The sequence below is a fragment of the Borostomias antarcticus genome (genome assembly GCF_949987555.1).
Source record: "Borostomias antarcticus genome assembly, chromosome: 21".
Taxonomy (NCBI): Eukaryota; Metazoa; Chordata; class Actinopteri; order Stomiiformes; family Stomiidae; genus Borostomias; species Borostomias antarcticus.
The window spans coordinates 15120595-15135166 of record NC_140254.1 but is presented as its reverse complement, the minus strand read 5'-3'; the positions used below and the strand labels follow the sequence as shown (position 1 = coordinate 15135166).

At 49.1% G+C, this 14572-nt stretch overlaps 1 protein-coding gene across 1 annotated transcript; it reads left to right on the top strand.

The window, feature by feature from the left end:
- Positions 1–4139: 4139 nt before the first annotated feature.
- ubp1 (upstream binding protein 1) lies at positions 4140–12617 on the top strand (the record flags this gene model as incomplete). Its single annotated transcript, XM_084455203.1, has 16 exons — positions 4140–4255; positions 6763–6914; positions 7136–7212; positions 7545–7650; positions 7759–7865; positions 7961–8113; positions 8398–8508; positions 9157–9264; positions 9478–9584; positions 9744–9798; positions 9968–10061; positions 10164–10254; positions 10433–10551; positions 11414–11556; positions 12100–12151; positions 12316–12617. 16 exons carry the CDS (start codon positions 4140–4142, stop codon positions 12351–12353), a joined length of 1629 nt encoding a protein of 542 aa, XP_084311329.1. The 3' UTR covers positions 12354–12617.
- Positions 12618–14572: the final 1955 nt, after the last annotated feature.

Sequence of the window (14572 nt, the reverse complement as noted above, 5' to 3'; positions counted from 1 at the left end):
TTTCTAAAGATGGCATGTGAAAACCACAACAGGCCTATGCTCTATGTAAGCACAACTAGTCAAACGTCTTATAATATGTCGTAAATAAGGTCCAGGTTGTCAAAAACGAGCATTTTCCTTTAACTTAGCCCCTTTTCACACACACACATTGTTAACCCAGGGTTAACCCAAGCCCAGAGCTATACAATTCACACTGCAGTTCTACCCAGGCTTAACTCTAAGTCCTGGGCTAAGGATAGCCCTAGGATAAGAATATGCAGTGTGAAAAGCCCTTTGTAGGGGATAACCCAGCAAACTCTGGGCTAACCCTGCTCCGGAGCAGGGCCAGCAAGCCCTAGGCTTAAATCGGGGTTAGCCCACTTTGGAATGTGCCAAGATGCTGAGAAGGTTCTAAGAATGTGTTTAGCCCTGGGCTAAGTGCAGTGTGAAAAGCCCTTTAGTCACTTGTTTAGATAGGCTACACTTGTGAGATCTGGTGAGTAGTAGTACTGACTTCCTACGTTAAATGCAGTTATTGTAAGTCGTTTTAGATAAAAGCGTCTGCTAAATGACTCATGTAATGTACTTTGTTGAGGCACCTTTGAAAACGATTTACAGCCTCAAGTCTTTTTGGGTATGACACTAAGCTTGGCACACCTGTATTTGGGGGTATTTCTCCCATTCTTCTCTGTAGATTCTCTCCAGCTCTGTCAGCTTAGATGGGGAATGTCGCTGCACAGCTCTTTTCAGGTCTTTCCAGAGATGTTCACTCGGGTTCAAGTCTGGGCTCTGGCTGGGCCACTCAAGGACATTCACAGACTTGTCTCGAAGCCACTCCTTTATGCTTAGGGCTGTCCTGTTGGAAACCTTCTCCCAGTCTGAGGTCCTGGGCGCTCTTGAGCAGGTTTTCATCAAGGATCTCTCTCTACTTTGCTCATTTAAGCTTTCCCTCGAATCTGACTAGTCTCCTAGTTCCTGCCACTGGTAGGCCTATTAGCCAGGTGATGTGCGGTACATGGTGTCCTCCATAGGCCTATGTGACGCTTGGCATTTAGGCCAAAGAGTTCAATCTTGGTTTTATCAGACCAGAGAATGTTTTTCATGGTCTGAGAGTCCTTTAGGTGCCTTTTGGCAAACTCCAAGCACTCTGTCATGTGCCAGTACAGTACCCAGGTGTGTGCCAACAAGGTAGCCTACTGAGTAGGCTAAAGGGTGTCAATACATGTGATATTTCAGTTGTTTAGCCTATTTGCAAACATTTATACAAAATCTTGTCTCTTTCACTTTGTTATTATGGGGTATTGTGTGTAGATTTAAGAGGAAAATTGATGAAATTTTAGGGAAATGAATTTAATCGACTTTGGAATAAGGCTGTAGGTTAACATAAAATGTGGAAAAAGTGAGGAAGCGTGAATGGCCTACTTTCCGGATGCACTGTATGTTGTGCAACTGAGAGAACCCTTTTTCTCACGTGGATTGACCATATCTGAAGGAGTATTTAATGTATGCATCTGTTCCTCTTCGCAATAAATGTATCTTTCTGTTACAAGCTATTCCTAGACACCAACCCGCTAACCTCGGTTTGTCACGAAAGTCCTTGGTGGCGATGACGCATTGCCCGGCCGGTGTTGGGTGCGTGCACCGATATGAAACGCGCTGTTATGTCACAGCGCATGGGAGTAGTGGGTATTTAGGGGTGAACAGCTGAAATAATTCTTCACAAGTGTCCCTAAACCACTTATATATAGATATATAGCTTATCCTAGTTAAAATTCACTTGGTAAAAACACTTGAGATTCAACCGCGTCTCCAAGACGCGCTTGTGCACAATCGGCTGATAAATTGACCACAGCAGAGCGCGTGGAACTTGGAACACTGTCTGAGACCAGACTGACTTCGAAGTTGCAAGGGACTTTTCCTGCAGTAGCATACTTGAGTCGAGTACGAACCATAGCAGCAGGTAGCCTCGCGAGTGTGTGTTAGAAAGGACGGACCATTTGAATCAAAGTTCTGCAATACGGAGCGATGTTGTTCTGGCAGTCATACACCGAGAACTTCAGATCCCCGCTCCGGGCAAGCCGCAGCTACACGCGGTAGGAGCCATTATAACCCTGGTTTACTCTAGGAGTCGTTATAACCCCGGTTGACGGTAGGAGCTGTTATAGCCTAACCCCGGTTGAGACCGGAGAGGCGTTCATCATATTAGCATAGCCTAGGCTACATATCCTGGATCTTTAAACACTTGATACATTATATAGACCTATTTTATAATGTGGAGTAGAGCAAAGTCTAGGTTACAGCAGGCTAGTGGATACGGGTTAATAGATAACTGGTTATTACAGACTGCCTGCCTAGGTTTTGTTCCAACTTGATTATTTACTAGCCTACTTCCCCATGAGTGTCGTAACCGGCTCTTACGCAGTGACAAACAATTGGAGACCACAGACGGATAGGAAATATTTAATTAAACTTAAACATAAACTGAACTAACAAAACAGCGTGCTCGGGGAGAAGGGTTTTCCCAGAATGTCAGGCAGGAGTAGCCTACGCTTTAAACTCCTGGGCAGAGGCGGCAGGTGCTCCCATCCTCCCAATTCCACCCAACTTCCTCCAACAAGGAAAGCAAGCAAACCGACAAAGGCAGGCAGAGCGGGGGGCGGCGGTGAGTTAGTCTTTGTTTCAACGCGTTGGCCCGTGTCGTTTGAGGTGATTGAGAGAAGGATGTTTACTGTAACCAGACAGGTTTGATGCCTATAGCCTATATTGATAAAATCTGGGGAGTGGCTGTTCTTGTTTGCCGAGATATTCCTAACAGCCAATAAGGCCTAGTGCTAATATTATATTTCCCAAATAGCCAATAAGGCCTTATGCTGGGGGAAATAAAGTTGATATCTATCTATTGATCTGTCGACCTATCTATAAACCTGGACACAGGAATAAATCCGATAGGCCAAGGCAAACAGAGGAATGGTTAGCCTCCACGAACTGTCACCCAATAGCCTACACTTTTGAGTATCTTCAGACTTCTCATTCCATTTTCTGCACTGGTTTACATCTGTAAACTAAACAAACTGTTCTGTTGAAGACACGGCAGTTTAATGCTCCTCTTCATTATGTGTGTGTGTGTGTGTGCGCGTGTCGCGCGCGCGTATGTGTTGTGTGTATGCGCGCGCGTTGAGCGGATGGAGATGACGAAAGCTCTATGCTCACTGATTGGCTGAGGAGCGTGTGCTTGGCACGAGTGCGGCTCTACGATTGGCCCAGCGCTTCCCCTGGCATCCTCCCTGCTGCTGGCGGTGGGAGGGTTTGAGACAGGGACAGTCGGTAGGAGCCATGTTGATGTTGCCTGGTTTTGTGTCAGCTGCCGCACTTTGGATACCTAACGAGTGTGATTTCTCAGGTCGAGAGACGTAGCACCGGTCGCTCGAGTTCGCGATGAAAAAGGGAGAGCGGTTCCGGGCGGCACAGGGAGCGCTGTCAGGAAGCTTCGCGTAGGATTCGACACATCAAATCAAGCAAGTGTCCTCACCTGAAGTTCGCTAATGCTAGCCTCCTAGCTAGCAGAGAGCACAACCAGACGGACATTGCGTGTGAATGCGGCGTGTGCACTGTCAACAACATCCTCCCTGCTCTTTTTACATAATGGTTGTTGGCTTACTATTTGGCCTGTTCCAGGACTTTGGTTCGGGCCAGCGGCAGCAAGCCTGCTAGCTAGTTAGATTGTCCAACGTTAGATCTGGCTAGCTAACGTTAGCTGCTTGGGCTTTTACAAAAATGGTATTTTAGCAAGCTCAGCTGGCAGTTGGCTATACGCGCTAATGTTACTAGCCTAGCTGGGTGGAATCTAGCTAGCTAGATACTCGCCGCCTGGTCATTGTTGGACTCAATAGCCAACGTTAGCTACATTTGCTACATTCGCCTTCTCTTGTCAGCTGGCTAGCTAGCTAACAAACTCATTCCGGGGAAATATGGCGATGCATCGAGCTTGTGAAGTGCAGTCCAATCGCCTGTCAAAGTTCTCAAGGAGCTAGCTGGCTAGCGTAACTTTCTTTCATCGTCTTCAGCTCAGCGGCAGCACGTTTGTTTGCTAGCTGCGCCCCCGTCCCCGAAGCAAGCTGGCGACCCTCCGAGTGGAAGCGGAGGACAAGGAGCTAGGAGCTATGGCCTGGGTGCTGAAGATGGACGACGCGACCATCGAGACGGGACTGGTGCACGACTTCGATGCCAGCCTGTCTGGAATCGGGCAGGAGCTGGGGGCTGGCGCCTACAGTATGAGGTTAGAGGTTGAGGGGGTTTTGTATCGTTTGGCCGTTTAGCCCGTTGTGAGAAGAGCTCGGTCGTTCCTGCTACAGCAGCCCAGATATCAGACAATTTCAACAGGAGAAGATGGAGGGTGCAGGCTGTTCCCACTCAATGCCTTCCTAAACCTTTTGCGCACTCAACCATATTCTGTCTGAAGAAGGAATTAATTCGCGCGTGTGTGTGGTGTGTCCTCTTTGTGTTCCAGCCCATTGTGTAGTGTTTGCGTGTAAGGTCTCCTGTGTTTTGGTGAGTAAGAGTTGTTGGGGGAGGCGTGGCTTGTGTGTGTTGGGGGGGGGGGGGGGGGGGCTTCTTATCAGGGCCAGAGATTATTACCATGGGGTGGTGTAGCACACCCTCTTTGCACGCACCCTCTTTGTGTGTGTGTGTGTAGAAGATGAGCCTCTTACTCGCAATTTGGCTGCCCTGAGGAACAGTTCTAGGATAAGTGTTGCCACCCAAAGTTCTATAGATAGATCCTCTGCCTAATTACCAGCGGAGAAGGCAAGACAGTTCACGCTAGACCTGTGGGGTAACTGAGAGGGGGAAACTACACCTTTCTCCCTCTCTAGCCCTCTTTATCTACTCAGAGGTGCATCTCAGAGAAATGACATCACAGGCTGCGTTGCAGAAGCAGTTAGCTATGATGCATGAATATAGACCAGGACCTGGGACAGTTACAGACACAACTCCCAGCTCTACTCTCTTCTCTCTCTCTCACACACAGGCAGCTAGGTTGTATTCTTTATTAAGACAATGTCAGGTTTTACAGCACTGTGAATTTCAAGGCTAGGCTGAAGTTTTAGAAGGGCTAGACTGGTCTGTTTGTCTATACCAGATGTGTGTATAATGGGCTTAACAGGTTGTTGTTTCAGAGAGTTGTTTTGTCATGGTTATTTTGTTTCTGTCGGATAAGAGGGACATTCCCAGGATATTTAGCTGTCTTATCAGCAGCCCTGTCACTGCTGGGCGTGTGCAGAAGATAGTGGAGTCAGTAGTTGTAATCTGTGTCCAGCCCATGTTTAGAGTGAACACTGAACAGCTGGTCTGTAGGAACAGAATGTTTCGGAGGAGACGACTCCTCCAGTTTCAGGAAACAGATGCACTGTCCTGGGCTGCAGCAGGAGCCCTCTGGGACGACAGGCACACGGTGGGCAAACGATAGATAATACAGCCTTATCAATGAGATAGCCTAGTAATAGTAATCCAATATCTAAATGATGATCTGATAAATGAACAAAACAAATCTAGTATACAAAATTGAATGCCCACCTTGCATCCAATCAGAATCGAGTATTCAGCCAAGCTTCTGTGGTACATGGCACTTGTAACGAACAATAGCCTAATAATCTGAACATGAATGCATTGAGGTTTAGAGTCCTTTATTTATCACATGTAATGTACGGTGTACACTCACAGTGAAATGTTGCTGCCGGCTCCAAGATTATGTTTGATCCAGATAAACTCTTATACTGTATTCCAAATTACAAAAGAACAGAACAGCAACAGACAATTAGGCAGTTTGAAGCAAAGAACGGTTGAGAGAGAGAGGAAGTGACATGTCGGACGTCCTCCGATTAACGTGAGATTGGAAGTGTGGACAGGATCCACATTCTCTGGCGCGGCGGAGGAGGGATCACCTTTTCAAACCCCCGTCCCGTTGAGCTTTCTGCAGCTCCCATCCGGGTGATCTGAGGACACTGTCTCGCTCTGCGGGTCATGTGTCCGTCTGTCTGCCAGCTTGTCTGAGGGTCAGGGTTCTCTCTGGACGTCTAGTATTTCGCCCAAGTGGTCAGTCATTGTGTAACGAGTGTGTGAACTCTTTCACCGTCTTGTCATGGTTTTGGTGTCACATGTCCCTCTGACCCTGTTTAGACTTGGTTTTAAAATACGTTTTGGACGATCAGATTCAAACTGGACAGCGAGACACATCATCGTTTACACCTGTGTCTTATCATCCTTCTCCAAATGTGCCCAGCTGACCACCTGTGTTTGTATATAGTAACCATAGTAACTCGCTCACTCCTGCCTGTATGCGAGTAGCACAGCTGTTCCATGTAAACAAATCAATAATCAGTCGGTTACGAGCAGATTGGAAAAAGTGCGTGCAAAAGCAACCGAAGATGTTTGAGAACTAATGAACATTAGGACTATTCCCACTGTTTCGATTGATAGATCACAAGTCATTTGCAACTTGAAAAAGCGTGCAGGATAAAGCGAAAAAGGAGAAGGAAAATCCTGCATTGATGACGTGTTTTTGTGTTACGTCTTTGACGGGGACGCATTAGCATTTAGACTACTAAAGATATGTGGTCGAATGCGTCCCAGACCACCTCAGCAAGTGGTTTGAGGAAACATTTCATAAAACGTTTTGATGGCCGTTTACACTTGTATTTAGCGCTGTCCACTTTGAATCTGATTGTCCAAAACGCATTCTAAAACCAAGTCTTAACAGGCTCTCTCCCCCCTCCCCCCTCTCTCTAGTGATGTGCTGGCACTGCCCATCTTTAAGCAGGAGGACTCCAGCCTCCCCGCTGACAATGAGACCAAAAACCCCCCATTCCAGTACGTTCTCTGTGCCGCCACCTCGCCCGCCATCAAGCTGCACGACGAGACGCTCACCTACCTGAACCAAGGTGAATCTCTCACACATACACACACACACGCACACATACACACACACACGCACACACACACACACACACACACACACACAGATAGACACTCTAGCTCGAAGTAGTGTTGTTTGTCCTCTCCCCCCCCCCCCCCCCCTCTCTCTCTCTCTCTGTCATACACCTACAGAACACTTGAGGTACAGGCTTTCCCATTGTGCGTTGTGTTTGTGTGTCTCTCTCAGGCCAGTCTTATGAGATCCGTTTGTTGGACAACAGGAAGTTGGGGGAGTTACCCGAGCTCAACAACAAGATGGTGAAGGTGAGTCGAACTTGTTTCAAGCCGCGTGTAGCGCGCAGTGATGGCGTGGGATGTTGCCGTCATGGTTATATGGTACAGTAACTACAATATGTGCCAATGGGATGCACAGCGTGGGAGAGTGGCACCTATCATGGTTGAGTTGTGTTTTTATAATTACTTTTATTACATGTATAAGTAGCTTCCACACCGGGCCTGGTACTGTATATGACATGGTTGTTTTTTGGTATTCTCTTGGTCATGTTTTTCTGTTTGCTAGTGTAGGGGGGGGTGGTGGTGGGCGGTTCCCCGGCGGTCTGCGGTTGTGTTATGGTTGTTTGTTCTGGTCGCCCCAGAGCACGGTGAGGGTGGTTTTCCACGACCGTCGACTGCAGTACACCGAGCACCAGCAGCTGGAGGGATGGAAGTGGAACCGCCCAGGCGACCGTCTCCTAGACATCGGTAAGGATGCCTAGCAACGAGAAGGGCCACCTGTCTACCTCTGATCTCAGTGTTGGTCGCTGGTCTCTGTGGGGCGTGTGGTAATGACATGACGGTGTGTGTTTGTAGATATCCCCATGTCAGTGGGCATCGTGGAGCCCAAGACCAACTCCTCCCAGCTCAACGCTGCAGAGTTCCTCTGGGACCTCAACAAGAGAGCCTCTGTCTTTGCACAGGTACTCCCCCCCCCCCTCACACACACACACACACACACACATATACACACACACACACACACACACAGCCTAATTCTTCTGTATTCTCTCTGTAGGTGCACTGCATCAGTACAGAGTTCACTCCTAGGAAGCACGGGGGAGAGAAGGGGGTTCCCTTCCGGATCCAGATAGACACCTTCAGACAGGCGGACGGAGGGGAGTACTCCGAACACCTGCACTCCGCCTCCTGTCAAATCAAAGTCTTCAAGGTAAACATGCACACCACACACACACACACACACACACCATAGGAACACCTCACAGGCACGCATTCTTTCTCAATGCAGTCAGTGCCTCACGCGCACATCGAGTCCAAATACTCTGACACACTAAGCCTGACCACGTGCCTCTTCTGGTGTCCCTCCATCCTCATCAACATTCCTCCCTTCCTCCTTTTCACCCCTCTCTCTCTCCCCCTCTCTCCCCCCTATCCCCCTCTCCCTCTCTCATTCTTCCAACCCTCTCTTCCCCCTCTCACCCTCCTCTGCTCTAGCCAAAGGGGGCGGACAGAAAGCAGAAGACCGACAGAGAGAAGATGGAGAAACGGACAGCGCAGGAGAAGGAGAAGTACCAGCCCTCCTACGACACCACTATCCTATCAGAGGTCAGTACCAGCCCTCCTACGACACCACTATCCTATCAGAGGTCAGTACCAGCCCTCTTACCACACCACTATCCTATCAGAGGTCAGTACCAGCCCTCCTACCACACCACTATCCTATCAGAGGTCAGTACCAGCCCTCCTACGACACCACTATCCTATCAGAGGTCAGTACCAGCCCTCCTACGACACCACTATCCTATCAGAGTTCAGTATGAGCTCCTGGCTATGCCCCAGTCAGGAGCCGCCATCCTGTCAGGCCCAAAAGCTTGGACCAGTCAGAATCGCTGTAACTACTGCTCTGGGAAGTCCTACGATTAGGGCTGTTTGATACATACCCATAAGATCCACATTACCATGGAGATACCTTTTTTTATTGTCTATGCACATAAAACGCTCCCGAATAATGAATGGCCATGTTTAAAGGATATATGTCATCAACAGCATAATTTGTGTGCCGCTGTTTCTGGTTGTTGATAAAGCCTGTAGTGTTATTGTTGGCTGTGTCAGAGGTGTTGTCATGTTACTGTTGACTGTGTGTGTGTGTGTGTGTTATTTACAAAGTGTGTCTGTGGTGTGTATGTTATTTAACTGTCTCTGGGTGTGTGTGTGTGTGTGTTTAACTGTCTCTGGGTGTGCGCGTGTCCGCAGATGAGGCTGGAGCCCATCATCGAGGACGGGGGCGACCACGAGCTGAAGAAGTCCACCAAGCGCACGCTCCCCGCCGACTGTGGCGACTCCCTGGCCAAGAGAGGCAGTGTGAGCACCCTCCCCTCCCTTCCTTCCCCCTCCTCTCCTTTCCCCTCCCCTCCTCTCCTTTCCTCTCCCCTCCCCTCCTCCCCCCTCCTCCCTGTGGACTGTAAAGACAGACTGGCTAAGAAAGATGTGTGTGGGGGAGGTTCTATTTGCAGTGTAAAGTTGTTGTTTTTTGTTGTTGTTTGATCGTGTGTGTGTGTGTGTGTGTGTCCTCAGTGCGCTCCCTGGCCAGACAACGCCTATGTCAGCACCAACCAGGCAGCTACCCCCTCTTTCACCTCAACCCCCCTCTCCACCTACACTGCCTCCTCCGTTCCAGACAGGTAACTGTGTGTGTGTGGTGTGTGTGTGTGTGTGTGCGCGTGTGTATGCGTGCGTGCATGTACATACTTGCCTGTGTGTGGCTCAGGCTTAAGAAATGCCCTATCTCATTGGTGAGTTAAAGCTGTCACGGGTCGCTGATCAGGTCTCTCGTCTTCCAGTGACTCCTCCTCTCCCAACCACCAAGCAGAACCTGTCAACCAAGGTACCACAGAGGTGAGTCCTCACACACACACTCCCGTATACAATACACACACACACACACCTGCGCTCACACACCGCACATACACGTACATGCCAATACATACACACACCTGCACTCACTCACACACACGCACACACACATATGTTGGCTACTAAGATATGTGTGTGTTTCTCTCCACAGCAGCTCAGTCCGACAGCTTCTATACAGGAAGCCCAGAAGTGGCTCCTCAAGAACCGATTCAACTCCTACACACGACTATTCTCCCACTTCTCAGGTATACACACACACACACACACACACACACCGTTGGTTCTTCTGTCCCTGGGCGTCCCCCTCTTCTTCCTAACCCCCCCCCCCCTCCTTCCATGTTCTCCAGGTTCTGATTTGTTGAAATTGACCCGGGACGACTTAGTCCAGATCTGTGGACCTGCTGACGGGATCCGACTCTTCAATGCACTTAAATCCAGGTGTGTGTGTGTGTGTGTGTGCGTGCGTATGAATGAAGCAGTTTCAGGGAAACTGCTGCTCTAATCTACATGTTACACTGAGCGTGGGCCTTGTGTAACCTGTGTATATGCAGTATGTAACAAGTATGTAACGTGTGTGTGTGTGTGTGTGTGCGCCTGCGTGTGTGTGTCTGCGCAGGTCGGTGCGTCCCAGGTTGACGGTGTACGTGTGTCAGGAGTCACCGTACGAGGGCCCTCTGCTGGAGAGACCGTGCCACAGCGAGAACGGAGAACACAGCAGCTCCTCCACTTTATATGGTGTGTGTGTGTGTGTGTGTGTGCGTGTTTTTTTGTGGGTGTGTTTTTGTGTGCAGGTGTAGAGTGTTGTACAATGAATGACTATAACGAGTGTGTAGTGCTACACTATGCTTGTACACTCGGTGGCCTCTTTTTTAAGTGCACCTGTCTAGTACTAGTAGTGGAGGTAGGGCCTCCAGAACAGCGTGAATTATCCGTGGCGTGGATTCGACAAACGGCTTGTAAACGGCTGTTATCTGAGCATGTATGGCCTCCCTGTTAACGAGTCTGGCGGGTCTCACTCGTCAGCAAGGGGCTTTTGCCCTCAGAACCGCCGCTCGCTGGACGTTTTTCTGTCTTTCGCGCCACCTCTCTGTAAACCCTAGAGACTGTGTGTGAAAATCCCAAGAGGGCAGCAGTTTCCGAGATGCTAGAACCACCGCGTCAGGCACCAGCAATCCCACCGCGGTCAGTCATTAAGACCACGCGTCTCTTACCCATTCTCATTCTTGGTCAAACGACAACTAAACCGCTTCACTGTGTCTACATGCTTTATACACCGAGTTGCAGTTACATGATTGGCTGTTTGGGGGAGCAGGTTGTTTCCATCAACGAGCAAGGGTACCTAATAAGCGGCAACTGAGTGTGTGTTTCAGCATCAGAAAGAATTTTTCCATTTTAACTTAGTGTGTGTGTGTGTTATGTGTGTCTGTATCTGTCCATCTGTCTGTACGTCTTTTTGTGTGTTTGTTTGTGTGTTTGTTTGTGTGTTTGTTTGTGTGTGTGTTTGTTTGTGTGTCTGTTTGTGTGTGTGTGTTTGTTTGTGTGTGTGTCTGTTTGTGTGTGTGTCTGTTCGTGTGTGTGTGTGTGTGTGTGTGTGTAGTGTACCACGCACTGTACCTGGAGGAGTTGACGGCAGCGGAGCTGATCCGTAAGATGGCGTGCGTGTGCAGCCTCCCTCTGGGGCAGATCAACCAGGTTTACCGCCAGGGGCCGACCGGCATCCACATCCTGCTGAGCGACCAGGTGGGCAGACGGACGCACTCTCCTCACGCGTTCTCTCTCCTCACGCGCTCTCTCTCCTCACGCGCTCTCTCTCCTCACGCGCGCTCTCTCCTCACGCGCGCTCTCTCCTCACGCGCGCTCTCTCCTCACGCGCGCTCTCTCCTCACGCGCTCTCTCTCCTCACGCGCTCTCTCCTCACGCGCTCTCTCTCCTCACGCGCTCTCTCTCCTCACGCGCTCTCTTCACGCGCTCTCCTCACGCGCTCTCTCTCCTCACACGCTCTCCTCACGCGCTCTCCTCTGCTCACACGCTCTCCTCACGCGCTCTCCTCACACACTCCTTACGCGCTCTCCTCACGCGCTCTCCTCACGCGCTCTCCTCACGCTCCTCCGCGGACCCACGCCTCTCCAGGAAGAGACGCTCTCTCTACGTCCTTCATCTCTGTCATGCCCTTTATTTGCATGCCATTTGCATACACACTGTCGTGCAACAGCGTGTTCATCCCCCCACACACACACACACACCCCACAAAACTTTGACCGTTGGTCTGTTCCTCTTTCCCAGATGGTGTACAACTTACCAGATGAGAGCTGTTTTTTGATCAGCACACTCAAAGGTAGGTCTGTGAACCAACACCGATACTGAGCTCTAGTATGTGGTCACGTCAATTAAAAAAAAGTGTAGTTATGTCAGCGGGATAGGGGCCATTTTTGTTGTTGTTGTTGTCGTTTGTCTACCGTGCTGAAACTTGCTCCCTCTCTCTCCCTTCGCCGCCCACAGATGAATCGGGGGAGGGGCTTCACCTCATCCTAAAGTAGCGACGGAGGTCAACGACATCACTGCTACGACATCACTATCCACCCTGCGGTTTAGAGCAGAGAGCTCTCCCTCCCCCTGCCCCCCCCCCTCTCTTTCTCTCTCACATAGTTCAGATAGACCAGCGGAATGCTGGGGAGACTGACTTAAGTCATGTAAATGTTAGAATCTGACATGGGTGTGTCCATTGTTTCATATTGAAAACACTATTAGAGAATGGGAGTGTAGAGGGGAGGGGGATTCTTGTGATGTAACTTTTATTTCTATTTTTGTATGGTTGTATGTGGGACGGGACGGGAGAGAAGGGGGGGTGGCTCTGCTACATAGAGGGGGGGGGGTGAGAGTCTGACCATAGGAAGTAGGAAGAAAGGGAGGGAAGGTGGGGGTTGATCCCCTCCCCCCACCACACACACACACACACAGCCAGTGCTAGGCCAGTATTCTGTGTTCGGCAGTGTGTTCAGTAATATAGCAGCAAATGACAGAAACCCGCTGACTGATTAGAGGGGGATGGGGGGGGGGGGGGGTCTCAACCCAACCCACTCTGTGTGCAGTGTGTCTCATTCACTGTGCCTTCCATCCTGTGGGCTTGGTATACCTTAAACACACCCTCGTCTACTGATGTAAATCCACCAGTTACCCTATCACAATGCTTCTAGCATGTCTGGTTTTTGTCTACTCATTGAAATTCTAGAACTGTTTTTTCCCCCCTTGTTGTCAGACATTTTAGAACTGTGGTCTCATCTCACATTCTCGGGTCGGCTGGTCCCTTGGTGTGTGTGATGGAAGTCCTTTTTAGTCGGGTGTAATCGTGTGGCCTGACCAAGGACAAGAAAGAAATGTGAGAAGTCACGTGGCTTGTGACAATACACGAGAGACGCTTCTATTTCAGCTTCTCTTGTCTCCCAGTGTAGCAGTAGTTCCGGATAGAATTTGGAATTCATGTTCCTGGTTGGGAATTAGGAAGAGGGGAGTTCCTAAAAAGTACCTAGGTCATAGAATCCATGTTCAGATGGAGGCCTATCGAGTGCCAATGAACACAAATGTAGGAAGTGTTAGAGATAAATTCACACCCTTTCCGGATCTACTGCTACACTAGGAGCCAAGTGAAGCTAGGATTCCATAGAAGTGGCTTCCATGTATGTTGAGAACCATGTGTGTGATGTAGGTCCAGTGATGTATCTGACCCATCCGGCTTTTGATGTTCTTTGTAGAGCATGATGCTGTGACATCATCCTTGCTGGGTCTCTGGACCCAGGGCTCAAATGACGGGGGTGTCTTGGGGTGCTGGGCACCTTATATTAAATTAGAACACCTCCACAATTATTGGAAATTACGTGAGCAACCCCATAACTGTTAGATTAGAGTTCGGCCCACATGTGTAAATGTAGTCTATTTGATTTTAATGTAACCTCTACTGGAGAAGACCACTTACATTGGGGCCCTGGTCCAAAGGGGTGTAAAGGTCTCCAGCCATGGTTCTGTCCTCTCAGTACCTCGTTTCAGCATGACTCAAGACAAGTCTTTTAAACTAATTTTTTTCCCTTGCATAACAATATTTTTTATGTTTTTAAGTCTATACTTGTGTTGTGGCTAATTCTTTTGTCATCCGCCGCGTAGGATGCGTTTCTGGTGCCATACTGGCTGTTAGCGAGGGTTAGCGCTGTCTTTCACACACTCAGACATGGACAGTCAAACAGACACGGACATCACACTCACAGGCATCCTCTCCTGCTCTGATTTGGCCACATGGACTGGGTTGAAGTCATGTTTTATACTTAATGGGAATTAAAGAGTTCAGTTGTCAGGGGTCTTTCAAGTCTGTGTAGTTGAGGGACAGGAAACTGGACAAGGAAACCTTTTTAAGATGAGTTAGGCAGGCAACAATTATCCAAAACGTACTATAGAATGGACCAAACCAGTTTTGGATAGGCCTAGATAGATCATAGTTGCTGTTGGGCTTGTATCAGGTGACAGGTGTTATGCTGTATTCTACAGTACAGGTAAAACTAACCCAACTGAATGGACGCGTCTCTATCATTTAGAGTTGCACGTCTAGGGCATGACTATCAGTGCAAGGGCCAGCCAGAGGGTTACGTTACACAACACAATGTACTGATTGACTAGAAGCGGTTGTGTCTTTATATGGAGTAGTGAATCATGTGGCAGCTCTATATACATGTTTCTGTCAGGATACCTGCAACGTTCCAAATGTTTAATG